We start from the raw sequence: 14,641 nt of genomic DNA on the forward strand, positions 1-14,641 counted from the left end.
TTATATTTCACCACTGCGAAATTAATGAGAGGTGTCGCGTGATCAAAGTATTCTCGAGAGATCACCGGCTCGTGATTACATTCCATTTCCCGCCGGGAAAATCACTGTCTCCAGGATAGGGTTGGATTAGAAGCTACAACGCGATTGCAGTCGATAGGGTTGGATCAGAGACTGCAATGTGGTAGCAGCTGATTGGACATCGTGACTCAAAACAAAATTTAACGTGGTGACCCGACAGCTTTTGATCGTTGATCGATCGTCATTCAGGACACTTAAGACGGGACAGTTTAAAATTTCTTCTACGACTGCTACTTATCTTCGCCTGAACTTCAACTTCATAAATTGTCTGAGAAGATCGCATCCACTGTACCAGAATTTGCCATCTTCCCAAACGAGCAACTTCCATCGCCATTAACCATCGCGTGTCAACGTTGCATCGAGGAACACGCTCGATCTGAATAAAAATCAGGAACGACGGCATACGTTCTCGTTCGTCGAGAATTCCGTGTGACGTCGATATCGCTGGCGAGAGAAGTCGCAATATCACGGGATAAGGCGATAAGGTGAAGAGAGAGAGAGAGAGAGAGAGAGAGAGAGAGAGAGAGAGAGGAAGAATAGAAACGGCGATACGCGACAAGGCACAAGCTTTATGCATTATGTTTTATGAACAGAGACCGCGTAGTCTCGCGTCATCGCGAGCCCGCGAACTTAATGCACAGCCCCTCGTTTGTTCCCCGAAGTAATAACTCCGAGCGACTCTCGTGTCGCGTCTCCTCTGTTTCTTTAGCCTTTCTTCTTTCGTCTCTGAAGAAAACCGGGAAGAAGTAAAGCGAAGGAGGAAGAAGAAGATGGGAAAATGAAAAGAGAAAGGTTCGAAGCTCCTCTTCCCGCCGTTCATTTACCTTAAGAGCAACGAAACTGCGTAATATCTTTAGAAGCAACGAATTCATTTCTGAGAGAGACGTTGCAAAAGAATCTGTGGAGACGCCGTCTTCGATGGCAAGCAGGAAATTGGATTGACTAGCGAATCTCTGATAGGCGATCGATAATTATTTGTCCAGGAAAACGTTAAGAGGTCTGGGAAATAACGTAATAACTGCGTAGCGACGGTTTGAACGGTGTATCGCTCGATGGATGATGTTTCGTGCTTTAGGAAGTGAGACTAGATTAGGTTCATCGAGTCGTCTTAAGAAAGATGTCAGAAGATAAGTGTTAGTTGCAGTTGTCGGCTCGGAATGTGCATACACGACAATCTGCAGGATAGAGATTTTTCTAATTGAAGTTTTTAGCATTTGCGAAAAGTATTTTATTTATTCAATGCCTTGAATAAGACAACACGGCACATTTTCCCGGCACAAAATCATCGTCGCATATTCAACGATAGCGGTTTTCTCGCAATGGCATAATAATTCATGATTTATACATAAAAGTATATACGAGTATATATAACGTCGAGCTTCAGAATTAATCTGTTTCATTTTCTAGCCGCTAAATATTTATTTGACGTGTACACTTGCTTTAGTGCATTGTTAACGGACAAACATTCCCTGGCTTGACGAGTGTAGCAAAACTAATTTTTTAATTAAATCCTACCTAACCGTTAGCGGTAAATGAAAAATACAAACCCTCGTTTCTTCCGTCGACAACAGAAAGCACAAAATTAAAAAAAGAAGGTAGAAGGGAACGATCTCATCGTTGAAATAACTGAAGCTTGCCATGTCTTTTTGTAATAGATATCGAGATGATCGATCGTCTTCAAATAAGATTAAATATTCTGCGAATCATTATGATCATCTTTATTCCAAACTATTATGATCATTTATAATCCACAGATATCAACCGAGAATTAAACTTTTTCTCTGTTTGAACATTTTTGCAGATCACGAACAGCAGCATGACGTACAGAACCAGATACTTGGTCATTCCACAGGACGACGATTCACAAGTATCGAAATCGACCATAGACTTCAAGGTGACGAACGACATGTTTCGTAATGGACGATTGGTATTGCGCTGCACTGCCTCCATAGCGGATGTCTACCAGAAGTCGGCTGACATCGAAATCAGCGAGGACGCACCACGCATCGCCTCGATCACCGGCGAGTCACCACCTCGTGGACATCGTAAGTGAAAGCTACAATTGTAACGATAATGTAATGATAATTGCAAGGTGGAGTACGATATCCGGAAGAAGATGGAATAATTCATTTACAACAAATTCCTCAACAAATTGACCAAAAGATGCAAGTATTTTGGACATCTTTCGAATAGCTGCACTTTATTGCGAGGAAAATTCCACGATAGGGGATTGAGGGGTGGTAAAAGGCGGGAGAATTATCAGAAATGGGATCGCGTTTAATCAAGGCGTTATTCAATCGCGCGCCATTTATCGCTCGGCTGGATCTAAATTGTCCTAGCTGGCAATTGAAATCGTCAATACAAAGAGGTGGCAAGATAACTGCAAGCTGAACTTTCCCTGTGTGACGAAAGAGGATAGGAAGGTCACCGAGAGAAACTGTACGCCAGGCAATCGGTATCGATTCTATATTCTCGTTTATACGTCACGAAGAACAGCGATGTAGCCGCGGTGAAATTTTCAAATCGAGCCGAATCGGACAAAAGCGGAGGCGTCTTCCAGCGTCCGGACTCGATCGACCAGATCGACGTTGTTAATTGTGTCGTTCCGATCTAACGAGGCGAATACGAATCGCGCGGATTTTATCTTTCTTCCAGCTCATTGACCTCCCGATTTTAGGAGCGTAATCCACGACGAACACGCAGGAAGGGGTTGTTACCGGTCTAACTGAATGCACCGAGATTTTCAAGAAATCTTGTCAAGGAAGATTGGGAAAAGTAGAGAAGGAATGAGAAAGTAGATCGCCTATGGATTTCAGGTATTTTAATACGGTCTTGGAGTTTTTCTTCTATGCTACAGAGTGAGATTGAAATTTTTCACTCGACTCATCGATTAATACTTGCTGTCGAAACAAATTCATTCGTTACCTACTAACAATAATTTTGATTTGTTAAAAATTGAGATTGATTTGTGATAAAACAAAAATATACATGTTTGAGGATAATTAGAGGGGAAATGGTGGAAGAGAGAATTTATTCCAAGTTGGAGGGAACACGTGTCCACGTCTGTCCGCGCGTGTTAACAATGATAAACTGGGTCTGATCGAGGAGAGCAAAGCGTTATCAATCACACTCCATTACGACTCGCTACAGCTAAGCACTTTTATCGCAATCCGTCCTCGACTAGAGTTACGTTCTGAAACGAGCTGAGAAGATTCAATAAATCCTCGAGTCCTCGTAATTTCCTTATTGCATCGCTCTCGATAAATCGTTCAAGCCGCTATCTCTAAAAAGCCCAGCAAGCTTCGTCTCAATTTACCGTTGCATTTTCGCCAACTTTCTCTTCGTTTCGTTATCATACACTTTTACAAAATATTCGCAACAGTGAAATTGCTTTGAACGATGAAGAACCAATCGGTTAACCGTTGGACGGACGGCAAACATCGAGCCAAATCTGGTTCATGCAAATATTTCACGTTTATTATTTTCTATGTTACGTATTATTATATTATCCGACCGAATTATTGCACATAAACTACTCTCCAGCCGGTTTCTCGTTTAATGTCTATAGAATAAAATATTCCACGCTTGTGGCAACAATGATCCAACTTTCATTGCAGGAGGATTAATTTTGTGAAAATGATTAAACGTGAAAAAAATTTACACGCAGCGACGAATAAAAATATCGCCGCAAAACGGATTTTACTCGTAATGTAAAATTTTGTGCAGATCCATAAAGTTAAAGTTCAACTTTCTGCACTCGAAGAATTTTATCATATTTTCATTTCTCGTCTGGATGATGTAACAATTGGATGCGATAGAAGTCACGAACATCGGGCACCGGGTTCTCGTAAACACTCGTTCGTACGATCTTCGTTCATTAGCGATAAATGTGCGACAAGGATCGTTGTTATTTTACATATACATTAACGACTATAGCAATCGCTAAACAATGCAATTATTTCGATGTTACGTTTAAATCGTGCTCGGCATGCTTCATTAACGAAGCCAATAATATCGTATTTATCACTTCTATCCCTTTAAAATACCGACGAATTTCGAATGAGAATCGGCTACGATTGTTCGTAACAAATCGATCGAATTTCTCATTAATTTAAAAAAAAATGCTCCATCGTTAATCAAAACTACAGGATGAAACGAGTGCTTTTCATCAACTTTTGCCGCTTAATTAGGAATATATGTATTTTTACTAAATTCTGATTATTGTCATTATTATTAAAAATAACCCTTTTTTCGTTATAATTTTTCTTAATATGCAAAGGAGTTCGACAAACTTTAGCTTACAATAAAATAAATTATCTTGGCTTAGCAATAAAATAAACATTCTGTTTGTGGTTAAATGTTAAGAACACGCGATATTAATATTGTGATTCTATAAATAAAACGTCGAATCTAAAGAAACGACGAGCACCCTAAAACACGTAAGATTTACTATTCACCCAACCATTGCGTGCTAATTAACGAAAAAATGATCCTGAAGCACACAGAACAATTCTGCGTCCAATTGTAACGTCACAGAACCAACAACAACGGTGAGATAGCATTTACGATCGTGCAGATCACGTCTAGTCATGCGCGATCTTTCATGTAAACCATGTCGCTTCGCGACAGTTATACGGCTGTTACGGTGGTATCAGTCCTCTGCCAAGGGGGGGAGTCCGATTGTTCCAGCTGGAAAAGCAAAGCTGTTAGCTTGTTACGGGAAATGGGATCCATGGTCGAATCGTTCGCCACGATCTCACTGTCTGTCGCGGCTTTTCCTTTCACCGAGCAATTATCCTACCCGCGGCCATCGACTTCGCTTCTACTCTCGTAGATGCTGTTTGTAACAGCGCGGTTTCGATTTCCAGTTTCATCCTACACGGTGTGTGTACGTGTCTATGGATTCCAGGTAATTGATGTCGGGGTAAACCGGGGGACAGTGAATTTCGAGGAAATTAGAGAGAGGTCGAGGAATTAGATTTGGCGAGAGGATATGTGTACGTATGTTTGAAACGAAGTGGGATTAGATATTTAATGTCAAAATTGCCTTTCGAAACGGGAGAATTTATTAATTAAAGGTACTTTTACTTTTGTTTGCTTCTCGGTTAAGGTTTTATTCGACGCGTGCGAAATGTCTCTTATCTTTTACTTATTTTTTCCCCGATCGTTCCCTAATTTTTCTCACGGCGAAATACATTTTGTTTCGCGCGAAAAATTAAGCCCGACACTCGTGGAGTTTCACACGAGTCGCCTAATGAAGACAATTTCACGGCTGGGTGTCGACAAGGGGATCGCGAAATCTCGTCAGAAGAACTGCGTTGCTCGTCCTTTTGCCATCGACTGCCTATTGGCTGGGGATTAAAATTGAAAAAAGGAATCTGCGGTCCAGCGACCACGGTGATCGAGGTCAAGCGAACTAAAAGGAAAAAGAACAATCTGCAGTAAAGAGGAAAGGGTTGGAAAAAGGTGAACCGACAAAAAGCGTGAAAATGCAAGGCTTTATCCAGCCGAAGCTACCGGGGGATTTACTCGATAAAATTTCGTATATGAAATGTGCACGGCCATGAACGAATGCACCGCACAGGATGCGTAATTACACATGCATCAAAGTATACGTAGTCATCTGTACGTGCGTGCACTGGATGTTTTGGAAAGAATTGATTAACGTCTGATGAAAAATTCATAAATATCGAAATAGCAAATCAAGCGTGTTTCACACTGGCCATATTTTATTATTTTCAGAGATATTGACTTTTTTGAAACTATTCATTGAATGGTGCACTAGCGAAGAATATTTCCTAAAGTTATAGTCATATTTTAGTTTCTTAGCAATTGTTCAATTTATAATTAGGATCGGCAATCCTCCCAAACCTATAGATGCTCATAATAGATCGTAATGGGGAAAAATCTGAGACACCTTGTATAACGTGCGGATATATCGGCTGGATGGCATGGGTGCGGGTTAGAGTGGCACGTTAATAAAACCAGAGCGTTAATTGCTGAATTCCCCATTGATTAATGGCGCTCGAGGCTTCGTTGAAGGCAAGAGGCAAGTGAGCCGCCAATTTCACGAAGGAAATAGTTCGGTGTCTGCGTTACAGGCGTTTAAATTGCGGAAGTATTCCTTCATTGTGCTCTGCCCACTATTCTCTTCTTTTTTTTCTCTCAATTCTTCAGAACCATCCATAAATATTTAATCAATAACGTAGCTTCCTATTTCTTCCATTATCGTTTCCAAATCTTCCATGAAACCATTTGTAATACCTAATCACTGTTCGATCAATACACGTCGATTTCGATACGATTGTCAAAATTTCCTCGTACAACGAGCAAAATGCGAAGATATTGTGGGACAATTTTATTTTTACCGGTAGCGACATTTCCAGAAATCAAATCATCTTTCCCTTTTTCTATGGCGATAATTTTCCTAATAATCGGAATAAATAAATATTTGCATTACCAAGTAAAATGGTATCAGAAATGGTCATTAGTTCTCCATCACGTAAACGCAAATGCATGCATCACAGTATTCTGGTACGTAATAGCGATTCATGCAGTCACGGACGTTCATCCTCACGCTCGTCTGACGTTAGCCTTGAGAGAAATCCGCGCTGAAATATCGCGGAAATCTGTGACGTCCGGTCTGACGTGGCGCTCAATGGATCATATTTCTCTAAAAGATCTTCATCGAAACCATCCAATCTCCTTAAACGTAGGATACCATCGCATTTTTCTCAACTTTGAACAATTTCTCCGCCTTCTTCTTCTTTACTGCCTTCGCTTCTTTCTTGTAGCCTTTTACGATTTTACAAAGAGCTATCTCGCACCAATAAGGCCGTATAATTAATCCAGATCGTTCCATCGGTGGCAATCCTACGCGCTGTTAACGAGTCCTAGCGAACGTTCGGCTTCCTTTCTTTGATTAACGCTCATTCTGAACGCTCAAGGGGTTGAAACGTTTGCAACAAGGAGAACGAACACTCGTTCAGCCCTTCTGCCGTAATATACCTTTTTCTATACCTCTTTCTAGAAATGGTACAGAAATTAAATCGTTGCTGCGTCGCTTTGGTAAAAAATGCGGGATTCTATGATGTAATTGGTTCTCGAAAAGTATTCGCTCAAGTTTGAATCGTCATCTCGTACAACATTTCACGTGTACCGTATTTAATTAGAAACTAATCCATTTCTAATCCAATTTAACCACCTTCTCGTAGCCCATCTTCAATTATTGAAAACTCGATGCCAAATCGACAACACCGAACCGTCCAAAATACCATACAAGTCGTCTAAATGTCTTTATTTGCCTTTGATTCATTCTTAACCCTTAGAGTGCTGTGGGCGCATATAGGCGTCTGGCGAAAACTATCGGTGTGGACTAAGGACATATATATGCGTTTTCTGTAAGTGCCTGGCATGGAATAAGGACGCATGTATGCGTTTTTCAATTTTTCCGAACACCTATGCAGAAGTAATATTATTACGTTTGTGTGAGAAAAATATAAATACATTCCTTGGTAACGGCAATAAACAAATGCCAATAATGCCTCGTTATAACAGTTGTCTACCTGTTTCGCGGACAGTCGCATCTAATTATCAAGAAGAAAATGTGTTGTTTGTGTGAAAAATAAGGGAATGCAGAAAATACGATATCGGATTATGTATCGATAATTGTTTTGAAATTTTGCACACACAACTGAATTATTAACTCGTGTTATATTTACTAAATTTAGTTTTCTAGTTTATTGTTTTCTAGTTTATTACCCAAATTCTAGTTAACTGTAAATTTCAATGTTTATAATAAATAATTAAAAATAACTAAAAAATAACGCTCTTGAATCATTTAATCTCGTGCAAAAGAATTACTATAACTTATTACGATTTGCGCTTTGAATAGTCAATCAACAGAGTTCAGTCTAACGAAAAAGTATTCTATCCACAGCGATCGTCAGCGCTTGACGCGCTTGATTCAGCACTCAAAGGGTTAAGAAACAGCTCTCCATAAACCAAACGTTAAATGCTAGAACTTGGTTCGATCCAATCGAATCCATATCGAAACCTTCTTAGGAATCCCATAAAAGTAATCCAAATGTTTTTATTAGTTCGCGACCAGTCAATTTCTAACAAGCACCAATTACTTTTTCATTAACAATTCTTAACCACCACCAAAAAAAACAACCTTCTTCGGTGGAGATTAATCCAAATCAACTCAAATCGATAACACCGATCAATCGAAAACACCCTTAGAACGTCATACGAGTGATCCAAATGTCTTCATTCGCGTACCAGTCGTAACCATAGCTCGCTATCGTTCGAGGGTTGCAGCGAGAGTGGCTCGTTTACGAGCACGCTGACTCATCTTTCGGATGTCACAGCTGATTTACGCGGTTCCTCGCGATTTAAAGAGAGAATTCGATGGCCGACACGCGTAGTCCGTCAGTAGGATGCGACGGAAGTTGGTCGGCGTCGCGACGTTCCGAGTATTCGCTGATGGCGTGGCTGCTTAGAAGATTGCCAATACCATTACGCCGCAGCGAAAGTGCCGGAAATCGAACCTCCTCTTTATGCTGTCCCGAGATGAGTCTCCAACCAAACGAACCGAATCCGCTAAACTCTCTCGTGTTCGAAACGTTTACCTCGCTTCTGTCTGTACACAGATTTTACCTTTCGTTGCTTTCCGCCGTTTTTAGTAGTTGGGAAAAGTATAGAAGCTCGTTGTCAGAATAAGAAGATTTTCGTCGATGGTTTTTAGGGCGACTTTTACGGCGTGTTTGCAGCTTTCGAAATCTTGTTTGCTTCAGCGTACTCGCGACAGAGTATTCAATTGCTGCTGTTTGGATTTTGTGTGGTTTGTAGCGAGGGCGGTTCTTATTTTTAACACAGATCGTTTCTTTTTATCAATTTTTGCACTTGCTTCATGAGAATGGATGGTTACTTAAAGATGACTAAAAATATATAACGATAGAAAGAAAATTGCGAATTGTCTATCGATAAAAATGTTTCGGCAAATCTATCGCGAAAAGTCGTTATACTTACGACTCATTCTCCTTTTTCTCGATCACGTCCTTTTCGAGGAAGATCTGGCAGGTGATAGATCGTGCCATTGAATCGTCGTTATCATTCGATTCTTGACATTCGATCGACATCTATGAATGACTATTCACATGGATCTGGTGCATATTACAGCGAAGGGAAGTCGAAGAGCGAAAGGGATCTATGCCACCAAAGGACGATGCTTTACACGGGAAAAAGTAATTCGCTAATGGCATCGCGAGATGCGCAAACGCGGTCTGGTATTCTTCGGAGTGACGATGCCTTTCGGAAAAAGCAATCCTCGATCCTATGGCTCGACTTTATCCAAGTGTATCCGGCGCTCGTACGGGTTCGTGATATTTCAAGGGATATTCCGCTACTTCGAGGTTGCGATTGAACTTCGCTGTCTTCTTCATCTTGGAAAAGAGGTCTCCGGACGAACTTACGCTGCCTGGTGGATTTCGGTGTAGTAATTTCATTCAAAACGTCGAATCCCAATTTCCCTTACCATTTCGTGAAAGTTAACGCTACTTTTAAATTATATTCGTCAAAAACAAGGAAATTACGAAGATCCGTGGTAGTTTCCTTTAATTCGTCAGATTTTTCCCGACAATGTCTTCCAAGGTAATACGGAATTTCAACCTGACCTCCTTTTAAATTCTTCAATCTTGTGCCACACATAGCGATTCGAAACTTTCGATAGTATCTAACCTGCAAGCTCTCCAACATTTTGACTCTCGAAAATCCACGACTCGGAAAATTCCAGCAAAACAAAGTAATCCAAGTTGACTGACTGCAGCTCGCCAGATTTCAAGATTCCACCCCTAAACACTAGCGGCGGAGGCGTCTAGCGAGGATGAAAGTCGAAAGTCGAGAGTTTGAGCGAAAAGCAGGAGGATCGTTGGTGACAGGTCCCGGTTAATATTCATCCCCGTAACGCGACCGTCCCACGGCCGTTTCTTCTGTTCGATAAGGTTCGCGGCCGATACCCTCGACAATCCCTTTACCCTCTCGGCCGCTTCTTTTCTCCTCGTTCCTATCCGCGGCTGGAAATTCTCCCTAGAGCATCCTCCTTGCTCTCTCGCCAGGAATATGGCCGAGGCATTATCAATGCGAGGCGAGTTCTCCACTGCACTTTCGAGGGTATCCCGGAATAGTAAGGAGAGTGCTGGCTGCGCGCTTCGAAGTCGTGGAGGGAAAACCTAAGGAAGGGTGAGTGGTGGATGGAGTAGGAGAGCTAAGAGAAAAAAAAAGTGAAGGAAATGGAGAGGAGATAAAAAAGACAAGAAGACGGAGGAGTGGAAAAGGGGGTTGGACGAACTATCTGGTTCGATTAGTAACTCGGTAACGTAAGCTCCGTCCAGTGAGACTGTTTTTCTTTCGGTCTTGGAATTACGTTCAAGCAACGTTCGAGGGTAAGGGATTTCAGATCCGGCGGTAAAATGCAAATATGGAAATTTATTCTCGTCATCGTGTCTTATCTGCAGCTTGCGCGTTAATAAGAGGGTCGAACGGACTCTGCGATTCTTTTGGGTTTCCTTTTTTGATCCGTTCGTGGAAAGTTTACGAGCGTGAGTGCTTTGATAACGACAAGTTTGTTTGAAAAACGCTACTCGTGCAAAATGAGTAAATTAAAGAGAGAGTTTGACGACTTTATCGATTAAACGAACCAGGTGTAAGACGTTTGAGGTACAATATCGTTATCTCGTAACCGAGTATCGATTTCACCAAGTTCATGGTATTCAAGAACATTGACATGGACATGATACGCTTGTTACAGTGCTCAGTATCTAACAAGATCGTTGTAAACTATCGGTGTCTGACGATCTGTATAGAAACGACGATAACTAAGTTCCCGCGTTCCTGTATCGAAAACGGATAACACAGTTTTTCTTGGGAATTCAAACGTCAATCTTTCGCGATACAGCTTTGTTCGCTTAATTATCATTTTCAAACTAATTACTTTAACCAGCTATCGACGTCAGTCCTATCTAACTAACACTAATAATGACACCATTGTCATCGCTGTATTTATTCTAATTTACACAAACAATCGCAAAAGATCCATTTCGAAGAATTCCAGCGTTGAAGCGTCCCAATTAATCACCGCGCCTGGAAGAACCAAACACCCCACGTTCAACCGCGGTCCGACGCTCCTGAAGCTGTGAAATCGAAGCGAAGGAAGCAGTTGGAGTTGCAGTCTAGCTGCAGGCGGAAACGGTCGTAAATCGAGCCACGGCGTCACTTTCCTCACCGAGGAAATTAATCCTCGACTTTTCAACGAAAACCTAGACGAAAGCCTGTTCGTGGTCGTTTTCGAAATCCATTTCTGTATTCCTCCCTCACGGGTAAGCCCATCTGGCGTCGTGCAATCAAATCGACGGTCTCGGCCAATTTACCAAGCCATCCGAAATTGTTTCGTTTTGATTGACAAACTGGACAGGCCGGTGACCGCGTGCCGGTCAGTTCCATCAAAGCAACCGCGGAGACAGCGTTTCGCGCGCGGATTATTTCGCTCAGAATGCCACGTCAAAGCGGATCTTGTGAAATCGACTGGGAATTTCTGCTTCGACATATGTGCTACATATGTTAGAAACGAAGCGAAACGTTCTCCAGACCAAAGATATCGCCGTTTAAGACCACCGATGGCTAAATTCCCTGTGCTCCTGAAGATATTTTGCCAAAAGAAAGAAACACGAAGATATCGAGGCAAAGTAGTTTTCGTGCTCGAAGAAAACCGATGTTTCTTTTCTCCTCGGTTAAGAATACGTTTGCAATGGTTTTCCTCCCTCGTTAAATGATCCGACAACGATCGCAATATCGTCCCTGTCATCCTTGATCTATCGCGAACCGAAGCCTTTCTATTCGACAAATTCGTCATCATCCGACGTAAGGTAACCCAACGATCCGTTTCGCACGCTTAAACGCTTCACCACTCGCGCAACCGAATCTCAAACAGCCGATCGATAATCACGATAGCGGTACCCGGGAACACTGTCAAAGCTGCGACGTACTCGTTTCAATCTCGAAACGAGAAAACACCCCTTGGAAAAAGGACAACGACAGAAAAAATATATTAAAAGCACAGGGAAACGAAACAAAACGAGAAACAAAAACGAAGACAGAGATCGAGTGGCGAAATAGTTAGGAACATGGCGAGGCAATCGCTATCCCGGGATAATATAGACGTTTTTGGAAAACTTGTTTCGCATCGAAAAAGCAATTACACCCGGCTGGCTATCGAAATTGTTATGAACAGAGAACGCGGAACAACAGAACGGTGAATGGAGCGAATGGGGGTGGGTATGGAGAAACGACGGAACGTTGATGGACACCAGTCACCCCTGTTGTCCCCATCCAGCGAATCCCTGTCACGTTTCTCCCCGTTTCAGCCGGTTTTCGAGCCAGTGGTTGCAATCACCGGAACCCCGGCGTGTCCTCTGGCGCCATTCGAACGACCATCGCGATCTATCGGCTACCACGTTATATAATGCGTTGCATCCGCGGACGAATACGTTTTGACAAGCTTCGAGATACCACCGCTCCGCATATCCCTCTCTTGTTCATCCGTGTTTCGCGTCCGTTCTTGCCTTTACTTTTATTTTTCGTTATTGTGATTTTCGGCGGTGGCTCGCCTTTCTCTCCACGTCCGTCGTTGTGTCTGAGAGACGAGAGAGGCTGCATAGATAGAGGTTTCAACGCGACGAGATCCGACGTTTCCGGGCTAACAAATAATTGGGCCGCTGCCAACCTGTACCCGCGTGTATGCGCGTTATTTTGATTTGACGTAGTGTACGCCGCGAGCGAAACGCAGCAACCCTGTGGCGCGTACACCATTGTTGCGGCCGCTTGATTCCCTGCTGCGACTGTCCACCGAACGCGTCACGTAAATGATGTATACCCGTCGACGATCGAATTCGAATAGAAATATAGTCGTCAACGGGATGACCGACGAACGATAAGCAATTGACCGGAGTCGTAGACGACGCCTCGGTTTCTCTGGTCGTTGATTTACGAACATTAAGCCAACGAAGGATATAATTCCCTGGATAATGTGAAATATTATGGAGCGTAATTAGAAGACACCTGGTCGCGTGATAGCAGCGTTCAGTCGCTAGGATCTTCTCGATCCCAATAATTATTATTCCACCAGATGGATATTTATATTCGCTCGCCAGCCACTTACCGCTCTTTATTCCATTTTCCACGCTGCTTTATAATCCACGACGGAAAGCGAAATATCACGTCGCTCAAACGACTCTACCCTTTTCCGTCTCTTTCTCTCTTCGTTCAATAGTACGGTGTTCCTCTCGTTACCGTCATTTTTCATCGCCTTTTGCGACGCGACGCCGTTTTTTGCCCGCTTCGCATCCGACAGACCGGATTAATTCCAAGAAAATATTTAACATTCGAGGCCGTCGACACTGCAGAATCGTTTATTCCGCGTTATCACGCGACTTCTTGGCAGTTCGAGGGACGAAGTTCTTTGAAGAAGAGTGAAATGGTACGGTGGGTATGTGCGAAAATTGCATTACGGTGATTTATCTATGCGTGCACCGTATAGTTTTGTCGCCGTTGAAGATCTTTTCGTAGAGAAACGTTCGTAAAGACTAAAATGCTGTTTAAAGAGGAAATTTTTGTTTTGCTATTGCCTGGAAGATTCTCTTGGAAAGAAAGTTTCTATGATGGGCAGAAGTATATTTTTTAGAATGGGAATTACCGTGTAGAATAAAAGATTTTATCTTGTTAAAAGAAGACGCGGTTTAAGTAACAAGCGTTTGCTAACGTCATTTTTTCATTTCCTCCACAAGTTCTATCAGATCGGAAGAAGAGATGATGAATGAATAAGTAGATTAAAAAGTGTAAAGTAATGAGTAAGTAGGTTAATGAAAGATAGATTATCTTCCATCGTTATAAAGTAACGACGTTTCTTTCCGAATATCGCCAGATGTAACGTGTGCTTCTATTGTATTTATCTTCGAGAATTCTCTTTCTTCTTTCACGTATAATAATTTTTTGGTATCGACGAATGCTCGAGTAACAAGGTTTGCAAGTATTTAAATTTTCTGCCTCATTTTCTGGCGCCACAAATCCTAAAAATTCTACTGTGCAATTCCTATCAATCTGTAACCTATAATTTACAGAAAAATCACGAGAAGATAATTGTTGAGAATTGTGGATCTTAGTCGCCGAAATAAATGTATGGGAACACTCACATTACACATAGAAATGATATTAAAATAGTCTCAGATTTATTTAATATGCGATTTGCAAGATATTCGTAGATACACATTGCACGTGTCTCAGCACTCTTTTTGTCTCGCCATCTTTTTTACCACCGTACGTACGGAACAGTTGCATTCTTCTGTTTTACGAGACGCTATTCACCCACGTACTCCCACACACACTCATATTCATATACGTGTATCACTACTACGCAGCTAATCCAGTGTGGCACACAAAATCACATATATCTCAATAATAATTTAAAGTAATTAGAAAATATGCCATTTTGAAATCGTACGCTAAAATT

General features: G+C 41.9%; 1 protein-coding gene across 1 annotated transcript in view; it reads left to right on the forward strand.

Annotated features, from left to right (window-relative positions):
• LOC100646518 overlaps positions 1-14,641 on the forward strand; it is a 134,541-nt gene that overhangs the window by 106,486 nt on the left and 13,414 nt on the right. Inside the window, exon 5 of the mRNA XM_003401296.4 lies at positions 1,880-2,123. Within this exon, the coding sequence (XP_003401344.1) occupies positions 1,880-2,123 (244 nt within the window). The remainder of the gene's footprint in view (positions 1-1,879; positions 2,124-14,641) is intronic.

Source organism: Bombus terrestris, chromosome 15 (assembly GCF_910591885.1).
Source record: "Bombus terrestris chromosome 15, iyBomTerr1.2, whole genome shotgun sequence".
NCBI classification, from domain to species: domain Eukaryota; kingdom Metazoa; phylum Arthropoda; class Insecta; order Hymenoptera; family Apidae; genus Bombus; species Bombus terrestris.